Below are 11,583 nucleotides of genomic sequence, written 5' to 3' on the forward strand. Positions count from 1 at the left end.
AAAAAAAAGAGGTTGAGAAGTTAGAGGGTTGATATGTTGTGGGGTTGTTAACCAATGTCATAAAATAACGTGTACTTCTGTTTCATGAGAAACTATTCGTTCTGTAAGCCTTCACCTAAAGTACAATTTAAAAAAAAAAAAGACCTATCTATGAGAAGGGACAGTGTTGACATGTTGTGGGGTTGTTAAGCATTGTCATAAAACAATATGTGTACTAACTGTTTAATGAGAAACTATTTGTTCTGTAAACCATCAAAAGTACAATTTAAAAAAAAAAAAAGAATGACGTATCTATATCCCCTCAAAATCTAAAGTATTCTATTTGGAAGACTCTGAATTCTGAGTAAATGCCATCCACTAACGTTAAGGGTTAACATTATATCATCTGCTATCCCATGTGGAATTATGACAGACTTGGAGAACTTCATCTTCCTCATTTTATAGTTAAGGGAATTGAGACCTAGATGAACTAATTCACTTGCTGAAAGTGGCCCAGCTAGTTGTAACAAAACTGGGACAAGAAACGATAGTCTTCTGATATCGTCTGGTATTCTTTTTTACCATACTATGTGCCTAGCATAATCTCTATGCAATACTATTCAGGCTTACTAAATCCTGTTTCCTCTCACTTTTATAATACTAAATTCTAGAGGACTTAACTTGATCATAAATGCTACACAGGAGATAAATGGCTTAGTGTCACTGTTTCAGAAGTGTTGGCCTGCAAAATAGCTTTGATTTATAGACAATTTATTGAGTGATTATTTTATTATCAGACTAATGCTTTATTTTTGAATTTTTTTGATTGGAAAAACACTCTTAGAAAATTAAGATATTAAAGCCTTGAAAAATGGCTAGTGGACATGTCCAATTACTGTATTTCATAAGATTTTTAAAATGAAGAATTTTGCTTGACACATTTTGTATTGTGAATATGTATTTAGCTGATGGACTATAACAGTTCAGATAGAATCATTTACAGCTTATTGAGAAAATAAAAATTCTTCTATAAAGATTCACATGACACCTAGCTTTTATTTCAGGCAACTAATTTCCTTTTAAAAAATTGCTTAAATTTAGATTTACACGAGAGACTACCAGAACACCTCAGCAATTTAAAAAGTAGTTTAAATGACCGTGGACTTTACAGATTTAAAATATAAGATTAGGTGGTGAATATTAACTTTTAAAAGTCCCTAATCAAACATTATTTAACAGTCTTTCACCCTCTGTGTTATGTTAAAAGTGGTGTGATATTTTTCTGGATATTTTTTCTAACAAGGAAAATAATTCATACTTATTTGTTATTTTAGAATCACATTCTCAAATCAAGATATCATCAAAATTTTTCTGGCTTATTTTTAAGCTATCACAGTGACTTAAAATCAGATTTTTCCCCCTTTTCTTAAAAAAAAAGAAAAACCATTTTCTATCAGTGTATGGAGTATAGCAAATGACCCAAATAACAAAAGCAGTCATTTGTTCTCATTTACACAAAAGATTGTTTACTTGCTGGAGGTCATAGCTTTTGTAGGGGTACAAGTTTTTAGGGAAGTCTCTTTTTTTTCCCATCTCCTGAGGTTTTGAGGTTATTTTCCATGTCTAGGACATAGGTTCAAAAGATAGTATGCAAAAGGTAAGACTCTGATTTGAAATACTAGAGAAATACTCAATGCTGTACTTCAAGGTTATTTAGTGAAAAAATATTTTATTAGTTGAAAGGATGCTTTCATACAACATGGTAGAAAATAGATAAGAAAAAGTAAGACTGTTGTTGTTAGGTGCAGTCGAGTCAGTTCTGACTCATAGCGACCCTGTGTACAACAGAACGAAACGCTGCCCAGTCCTGAGCCATCCTCACAATCATTACTAAGTCTTAGCCCATTGTTGCAGCCACTGTGTGAGTCCATCTCGTTGAGGGTCTTCCTCTTTTTCACTGATCCTCTACTTTACCAGGTATGATGGCCTTCTCCAGGGACTGATCCCCCCTGACAACATGTCCAAAGTATGTGAGACAAAGTCTCATCATCCTTGCTTCTGAGGAGCATTCTGGCTGTACTTCTTCCAAGACAGATTTGTTCATTCTTGTGGCAGTCCATGGTATATTCAATATTCTTCACCAACACCATAGTTCCAATTCATCAATTCTTCTTTTGTTTTCCTTATTCATTGTCTAGCTTTCACATGCATATGAGGTGATTGAAAACACCACAGCTTGAGTTAGGTGTACCTGAGTCCTCAAGTTAACATCTGTGCTTTTCAACATTTTAAGAGGTCTTTTGCAGCAGATTTGCCCAGTGGAATACGTCATTTGATTTCTTGACTGCTGCTTCCATGGGCGTTGACTGTGGACCCAAGTAAAATGAAATCCTTGACAACTTCAGTATTTTCTCCACTTATCATGATGTTGCTTATTGGTCCAGTTGTGAGGATTTTTGTTTTCTTTATGTTAAGGAGTAATCCATACTAAAGGGTGGAGTCTTTGATTGTCGTGAGTAAGTGCTTCAAGTCCTCTTCGCTTTCAGCAAGCAAGTCTGTATCATCTATGTATCGCAGGTTGTTAATGGGTCTTCCTCCAATCCTGATATCATGTTCTTCTTCATATAGTCTAACTTCTTGGATTATTTACTCAGCGTACGGATTGAATAATTATGCTGATGCACAGTTTTCCTGATTTTAAACCATGCAGTATCCCCTTGTTCTGTTCTAATGACTGCTTCTTTGTCTGTGTACAGGTTCCTCATGATCACAATTAAGTGTTCTGTAATTCCCATTCTTCACAATGTTACCATAATTTGTCATGATCCACACAGTGGAATGCTTTTGCATAGTCAATAAAATACAAGTAAACATCTTCCTGGTATTCTTTGCTTTCAGCCAAGATCCATCAAACATCAGCAATAAGATCCCTCATTCCACGTGCTTTTCTGAATCTGGCATGGATCTTCCTTGTCAATATACTGCTGCAACCGTTTTTGAATTATCTTCAGCATAATTTTACTTGCATGTGATATTAATGATATTATCTGATAATTTCCACATTCCACTGGATCACCTTTTTTTTGGAATAGGCACGTATACAGATCTCTTGTAGTCAGTTAGCCAGGTAGCTGTCTTCCAGATTTCGTGGCATAGACGAGTGAGCACCTCCAGCATTGCATTTGTTTCTTGAAACATCTCAATCAGTATTCTGTCAATTCCCGGAGCTTGTTTTTCACCAATGCCTTCAGTGCAGCTTGGACTTCTTCCTTCACTTCCATCGGTTCTTGATCATATGCTACCCCCTGAAATGGTTGAATGTTGACCAATCCTTTTTGGTACGGTTACTGTGTATTCCTTCCATCTTCTTTTGATGCTTCCTGTGCCTTTCGGTATTTTGCCATAGAATCCTTCAGTATTGCAACTCGAGGCTTGAATTTTTTTTTCTGTTTTTTCAACTTGAGAAATGCTGAATGTGTTCTTCCCTTTGGGTTTTCTAACTTCGGGTCTTCGCACATTTCATTATAATACTTTACTTCATCTTCTCAAGCCACCCTTTGAAATCTTCTTTTCAGCTCTTTTACTTTATCATTTCTTCCATTTGCTTTAGCTACTCGACATTCAAGAGCAAGTTTCAGAGTCTCTTCTGACATCCGTTTTGGTCTTTTCTTTCTTCCTTTCTTTTGAATGACCTTTTGCTTTCTTCATGTATGATGTCCCTGATGTCATCCCACAACTCATCTAGTCTTCGGTCATTAATGCTCACTGCGTCAAGTCTATTCTTGAGGTGGTCTCTAAATTCAGGTGGCATATACTCAGGGTCATACTTTGGCTTTTGTGGACTTGTTTTAATTTTCTTCAGCTTCAACTTGAACTTGAATACGAGCAACTGATAGTCTCTTCCACAGTCAGCCCCTGGCCTTGTTCTGACTGATGATATTGAGCTTCTCCGTAGTCTCTTTCCACCAATACAGTTGATATGATTTGTGTGTATTCCATCCGGCAAGGTCCACACATATAGTTGCCATTTATGTTGTAGAAAAAAGGTATTTCCAATGAATAAGTTGTTGGTCTGGCACAATTCTGTCATGGGCACTCCAGTGTCATTTCTGTCACCAAGGCCATATTTTCCAACTACTAATCCTTTTTTGTTTCCAAGTTTCATATTCCAATCACCAGTAATTATCAATGCATCTTGATTACATATCTGATCAATTTCAGACTGCAGAAACTGGTAAAATTTTTCAATTTATTCATCTTTGGCATTAGTGGTTGATGAGTGAATTTGAATAATAGTCTTATTAACTGGTCTTCCTTGTAGGCATATGGATATTATCCTATCACTGACAGCACTGAATTTCAGGGTAGATCTTGAAATGTTATTTTAGACGATGAATTTAACCCTGTTGCTCTTTAATTTGTCATTCCCAGCATAGTAGATCATATGATTGTCTGATTCAAAATGGCCAACACTAATCCATTTCCGTTCACTAATGCCCAGGATATCAGTCTTTAACCATTTCATTTCATTTTTGACAACCTTCTATTTTCCTAGATTCATACTTCATACATTTCATGTTCTGATTATTAATGGATGTTTGCAGCTGTTTCTTCTCATTTTGAGTCATGCCACATTAGCAAATGAAGGACCCAAAAGCTTTACTCCATCCACATCATTAAGGTCAACGCTACCTTGAGGAGGCAGCTCTTCCTCAGTCATATTTTGAGTGCCTTCCAATCTGAGGGGCTCTTCTTCTGGCACTATATCAGACAGTGTTCTGCTGCTGTCCATAAGGTTTTCACTGGCCAATTTTGTCAGAAGTAGATCGCCAGGTCCTTCTTCCCAATCTTTCTCTGTTGAAGCCTGTCCATGGGTGACCCTACTGATATTTGAAATACTGGTGGCATAGCTTCCAGCATCACAGAAACATGCAGTCCATCACAGCAGAACAAACTAACAGACGAATGGTGGAAAAGTAAAACTAGACAAGGCAAAAGATGGGCCCCTTTGTCAAATGCCAAGATCCACAGAACATTAAGGAGAAGTGAGTAGATAGTAGAGGCCTTCTCTAAAGGATTGCCTTCCTAATTTGTAATGTGTTAGGTTGATGGAATCATAACAAAAAAGGAAACTTCAAGTACAAAATACAAGTTCAAGTAAATTATGTGTATCTCCAGTATTGACAAAACAGGAGTGATTGGTCTGTTTGGCAAAGTTCCCTTTCACTATTTTAAACCATCAAGAAGAAAATATCCTCAGAGAATACCTGACCTTCCTTGACCTGATTCTGTACACTCCCCTCTTTGCATATACAATTTTCTCAGACCACAACTTGATGTATAAAGATGTAACAACAAACTTTAGAAGCCTTGCCTGACAATATTCTTTTATAATACTGTGGTTATAACTAAGTTTTGTTAAGAAGTAAATAAGGCCCTACCATCTCCTGCTCTTCCAAAATTCCCCTAACCCCTGGGTCTGACAGAAAGAGAAGTTAGTAGGTGACACTATATAGTCTTTACAGTAGAAAATCAGTAGCAGCTAGTGATTCTACCAGTTCATACGCACAAGCCCGAGAAATCAGGAAAGGATGTTCTAATAGCAGTAAAAGTGCAGGAGTCTACCCTTCAGCCTCATATGTAATGAGAGACTTCTGTTTATGTTCTGAGCTGATATGCTCAGGCCTGGTTCTTGGAAACACTATGGGGCAGTTCTCCTCTGTCCTGCAGGGTCACTATAAGCTGGAATTGACTTGACGGCAATGCATTTGGTTTCTTGGTTTGGTGTGTTGTTATCCCACTATTAAGGTTCTGTGAGTGAAACCTCCTCAGTGCTGCTCAGTAACTCTGTGTGAGCTCGGGAGTTCTTTTCCTTCCATGAGGATGAAAACCTTCTCCTTCACAGAGCCATTCAGGTGGCAATTTTAGGTGGTTTTTAGCTTCCAGCTTAAAAAGAGATGATTTCTGTCAGCTGTAGGCTTGCAGTGGAGTATCACGAAATCAAAAGAACCAGGATCAAAGAAAATTGCTGAACTAGGTGTTGGATGCAGCCATTGATTTTTCTCTGGGTGTATGTTTAAAAAAATCCACAAAAATAGTAACACATACAACAGTTGAATTTCTAATACTTTCCTAAAGTCAATGATAGTGCCCCTCTTATTTTCACACGTAGGAACGATTTTGTGTAACACAACATAATCAAGCAGACCCTATACTACACACTATTTTACCATCAAACTGTCAAAGAATCTGCCAAAAAGATTGGAGAAAAAACCAAAACTCTGCAATATAGAATATAGTATTTAGTGGAGGTACTTAATAACTAGACTAATGTTAATATTATCTCAGTAACATTCATTTGCTGGGAATCTGGATAATTCTAACATATAATCGGTTATTATTTTTCTACTATGTATGAATGTAATACTCACCTGCTTCATTGCTAAGATTTTGTTCATGTTAAATGTTAACTACTGATTATCAATGTGTTACTTAAGGCTTAACTGTACAGCTTCATCAAAACGTTAGTTCTGTTCTGAGGTACTTAAGGAGTGTGTGGCATTTAAGTTTGATTTCCAGTAGTTTCTGGATACCAGTAATGTTTTAAAATGTATGGCAAATTGTTATCATGTTACAATCACATATTTGGATTCATGATATCCAAATTCTTATAACAGAACAATCTTTATCAAAATTGGGTGGTGGCATTATCATTAAAGGTACAGGCAAAAAGTTCATCTCACTAGCATTTTATATCTCAGTGTACTATTTTCTAGAGGTTATTAGGATTGATTGATTTTTCTTTTTGCTGTGTTTGTCAATTGAGTAACTCAGGCTGATAGATTTTAAAACATAAATGTTTATAGTTCATTTTCTAAGCAATCTGATCTTCCATATTATATAGTGTATATTATATAGCATATGTTGTATAGCATAATTGAATAAATACTGTCAGCACTGGTTTCTGTAAATTGCCAGTGGATTGAAGCAGGGGTGAAAATGCCTGATTAGTATTGACTCTGATGCAATAACTTTATAAAAGGTTTTATAAAAAGTTTTAGTGCTTAGGCCAACTCCTGTTGTCCTGAAAAGTTTATGATTCAATCACACTTGGAAAATAATTTATTATTTATGTATTATCAGATCAGACCAAAAACCAAACGCATTGCCGTCGAGTTGATTCTGATTCATAGCAACCCTATAGGACAGAATAGAACTGCCTCATAGGGTTTCCAAGGCTATAATCGTTACGGAAGCAGACTGCCACTTCTTTCTCTTGTGGAGTAGCTAGTGGATTCGAACTGCCAACCTTTTGGTTGGCAGCCGAGCACTTAACCACTATGCCACCAGGGCTTCTTACTTAAATGGCAATATCAACTTCATTTTATACTATAACGACTATTAGTCCACTTCTCCACTTATGGTTTTACGCTCTGTTTATACAGTTTTAGCCTATGCTTATTATATTTTTCTTTTCGTGTCACAGGCAGGATCACGAGACCATTCAAATCTCTCCATTCCTTCAAGAGCTGCACTTCCTGCTGACACGATTGTAGTTGGGGATTTTTTGCCATTGAAAGCTGAACTTGATACAACTTACACTTTCCTAAAGGAGACATTTATGAATACCGTGCCCCATGTCCTGACATCATCCCACTCGTCTCCAGTGACTGTGTCCGCTAATACCAAAAGACCAACTCAAATTGGATTATGACTTTATGGAATAAAAAGTGGAGGAAGAATTAACAGTACAATTAAAATTGCTTTGAAGGGGGAATCTTCTTATTAGTGGAATTTTGTTTCAGCACAAGTGGCAGTGGTTTTTTTGTTTTTGTTTTTTTTTAACAAAATTGTGTGATTTCTTGATGTGTGCGGGAATCTGTGTCTCTTTGAATAGCTAAATAGCCAACCTTTTCTCCCCCTAAGTTTTATTTATTATCACAGTTGCTCATTCTTATGTAGCATATTTTTAAATGTTAAGGAATGACACATTTTGGGTAATTTCCCTCAGACTTAACAAAAATCAATAAGCCATTTTAGTCTCTATCTATCAAAGTTGTTTCGTACTTGTCTATTTTAAAGCAGGACTGCAATACTTTAATAGGATTGAGAGAGCTATTTGAAATGTATGCCAATGATTCCTGTCATTTCATGGCAGCCCTGCCATGGTTCACTGAGCTCCCTCTTCTCTCTTGTCAACTCAACTGAAGACAAGCATTTAGTTGCAAACTTTAAGCAGGTTGTGCAAAACAGAAATGATGTGACTGCTTCTCTTCCTGCACAATAATGTCACTCCTGGTCAATGTGAGAAGGTCAGGTTGCTCCTTGTAAAGCTACATGATACCACTTGCCCATTTGAACAAGTTAACTGCTGCATCTGGTCCCTGCAGGCATTGAAAACTCATCCTTTTATCAAGCCTGCATTTGATAAGAAAGTAGAGCAATTGCGCCGGAGGATTTCTGTGGTACGTTTGGGCCGTTCTGTCCTTATGGACAGTTCCCACACCAGTACAGCCGGTAATATATTTAGTGTAAGCTGAAAAACTTTAAGGTAATGGCGGTTTTGACCTTCAAAATAAACTCCTTTTTTGTTTTTGTTGTTGGTAGGACGCAAGAGTGATGCCCATCTTTGATGCTGACAGAATTTAAAACAAGGCCATTGCCCTGCGTTTTCTGCCTTGTAGCACACAAAAGTAAAATTGTATGTCAGGCCGAGATGTCGGGGAGCTGACAAGATGCCCCAGTGACATTTCAGCTAGAAAGAGCAAGTGTCTTGCAACCAAGTGGTCAAATATCAAATAATAGGTCAAGCAGGAAGGAGCTGAGTTCTAACCACAAAGAGGTTTCTGGTAACTTACTTGACAAGCTTTTGGGTGCTTTGTGGCTTGACAAAGTGATGTTCTGTTGGGTATCTCTAGACAGACTGTTCTTTATCGCCTTCAGAAGATCAGACATTGACATTGATTAAACCCTTTAACCCTTAAAGGTTAAATCCTTGCAGTTTGCATCATGGAAAGTGAAGAACAAAAGAATATTTGTAATATCTATTTGATTTTGTATTAATCATTTAACTCCCCAGTGATATTAACTTCTGATGTGAACTGTAGTTTTTGACAATCTTGATACAAAATCCATGTTTTATACTGCTTTCATTATGGAGTAGTGATACATTAGAAAATAACAGTATGTGTTGTGGAATCTATAGTGTCATATTTACAGTGGCATTTGATTCAAATATACCCAACTTCTGATACTTTTTTATTGGCCTTGATAAATAAAATGATATACTAACGATGTTATTAGTCCGCTTAGCCGAGTGATTTATGCCATCTGAGGTAACACAGCACTGTTACTATCATACTTCGTGACACAGTGCTGTTTTCTTATCTTACTGAGTCAGTAGAATTAGATGATATAAAACGTTAGAATGCTTTTTGTGCAAAAAAAAAATTGTGTTTAATCAAATTTCTCTTCTTTCATTGGAAGTGTTTTTATTAACCTTTCTAGGTTTTGAGTATTATAGACTATACCTGTGTAATGTCATTTGTAGGAAATTCAGCTTGAAAATTTACAATAACACAGAAAATGCTGTTAATTGTTACGACACATATCATAGAGTAATTTCAGTGCATTTGAAAGTACTTTCTTCTGCCTTTCCAAACAATGATTAGGATATTGTCCATTTAGAAATTGATATAGTTCATGTGCTATAATTGAGCTTCTAAGCCTCACACTATAGACAAATGACGTTACCCTATATAACTTACATGCCTGTGCTTGTTTATGGGTGTGTATGTTTGTGTTGAATCTTCTTCCAGATTCTACTAATTTAAGAGGAACAAGCACCTTTTAAACTTTGCCTTGGATAGGTCTTGGTCTTCTTGCCTTAATTTTACAATCTGTTAATGGGATAATACCACATATAAATGTGTACTGTGTCTCTCCATACATATGGACGTCTAATTAAACAGCTGGAAACCCTGGTGGCACAGTGGTTAAGAGCTACGGCTGCTACTGAAAAAGGTCAGCAGTTCAAATCCACCAGGCACTCCTTGGAAACTCTGTGGGGGTAGTTCTGCTGTATCCTATAGACTCACTATGAGTCGGAATCAACTTGCTGGCAATGGGTTTTTTTTTTTTTTTGAATTAAACAGTTATCTTTTATACAGTAAATTCCGAACAATAAATTAAAAAATATGATTGAATCAAATCAAAGCATGTCACATTTATAGCCAACTAGATTCTAAAGGCCATAGAGCCTGAAGGATGAGCCTCCTGAGAAATCATTAGTATTCACTACCAAATATAGTGATATTTATACCATATGTTTTTTTCCCAGAAGTCAGACCCAGCAGGAAGAGAAGATTTAATGACATATCCTATGGAGATCTGAGAAACTCTAGACTGCTTCTGAGCACCTCAGTGACCAATTGCTGCATATTTAAGATGTGCGTGGCATTGGCAAGGGCAGTTGCTCTATCTGCTTCTTTACCTCTTTAAGAATGATGTATAGAGTAGGCATTTCTAAGGAGAATAACTGCAAATAATTTTGTAGGGAAAAGGAAGTTTTACCTTATACTCCAGTATGTAGATTTTTTTTACTAATCTTCTTTGATCTAGAAAAATACCCTCTGTCGCCCATTTCTACCAAAGGGATTCTTAAATTAATTGTTCTCATACCTCATCAACTTATTTATTAGGGAGTTTGCCATCATGGTGGGACATAACCCATGCAAAGGAATTTGGGAAATTGCAAGAATTGCCAAGTCAATGATAATTTAATGACATTTAGTAAACGTCTATTTAAATAATAGAACAATCACTTTAATTTACCAAATTTCTTACCATATGTTGAGTAAAGCTGATCAAGAAAGTATTTAGTTTATGACTTACATAACTGTTAGAATAAGGATGGAGATTTTAAAATATATTTTCTAAACTGGTGGTTGACTGAATAATAGCCCCAAAGATATCCATATCCTAATCCTTGGAACCTGTGAATATTACCATAAAACCAAAAAACCAAACGCGTTGCCGTTGAGTCGATTCTGACTCATAGCGACCCTATAGGACAGAATAGAACTGCCCCATAGGGTTTCCAAGCAGCGGCTGGTGGATTTGAACGGCCAGCCTTTTGTTTAGCAGCTGTAGCTCTTAACCACTGCACCACCAGGGTTCTGAATATTATCATCTGTGGCAAAAAGGACTTTGCAGATATGATTAAGCTATGGATCTTGAGATGGGGGAGATTATTGTGGATTATTGGGTGGGCCCTAAATGTAATCACAAGTGTCCTTAAAGAGGGAGGTGGAGAAATATTGGACTATAGAGAGGAGAAGGTGATTATAATGATGGAAGCAGGGACTGGAGTGATGTGCTTTGAAGATGGAGGAAGGGGTCACAAGCCAAGGAATACAGGTGGCTGCTAGAAGCTGAAAAGGGCAAGGAAACAGATCTTCCCCTCTGAGCCTCCAGAACTGCAAGGTAATAAATTTTTGTGTTGTTTAAGCCACGAGATTTGTGGTAATTTATTGCAGCAACTGTAGGAAACTAACAACAATTAGCGACCAGTTTATGAACTTTTTTTAGCGTTTTTTTTTAAAG

At 36.7% G+C, this 11,583-nt stretch overlaps 1 protein-coding gene across 6 annotated transcripts in view; it reads left to right on the forward strand.

Moving 5' to 3' along the window:
- CCDC171 (coiled-coil domain containing 171) overlaps positions 1-9,273 on the forward strand; it is a 299,366-nt gene extending 290,093 nt beyond the window's left edge. For 5 of the 6 annotated variants that reach the window (XM_023728627.1, XM_023728629.1, XM_023728628.1 and 2 more), the window contains one exon: positions 7,466-9,273. In XM_023728627.1, the coding sequence (XP_023584395.1) occupies positions 7,466-7,693 (228 nt within the window). In that variant the 3' untranslated portion in view covers positions 7,694-9,273. The remainder of the gene's footprint in view (positions 1-7,465) is intronic. The other variant, XR_002823592.1, reaches the window with a different exon arrangement.
- The last annotated feature ends 2,310 nt before the right edge of the window (positions 9,274-11,583 follow it).

The sequence above is a fragment of the Trichechus manatus genome, unplaced genomic scaffold, assembly GCF_000243295.1.
Source record: "Trichechus manatus latirostris isolate Lorelei unplaced genomic scaffold, TriManLat1.0 scaffold00025, whole genome shotgun sequence".
NCBI lineage: Eukaryota > Metazoa > Chordata > Mammalia > Sirenia > Trichechidae > Trichechus > Trichechus manatus.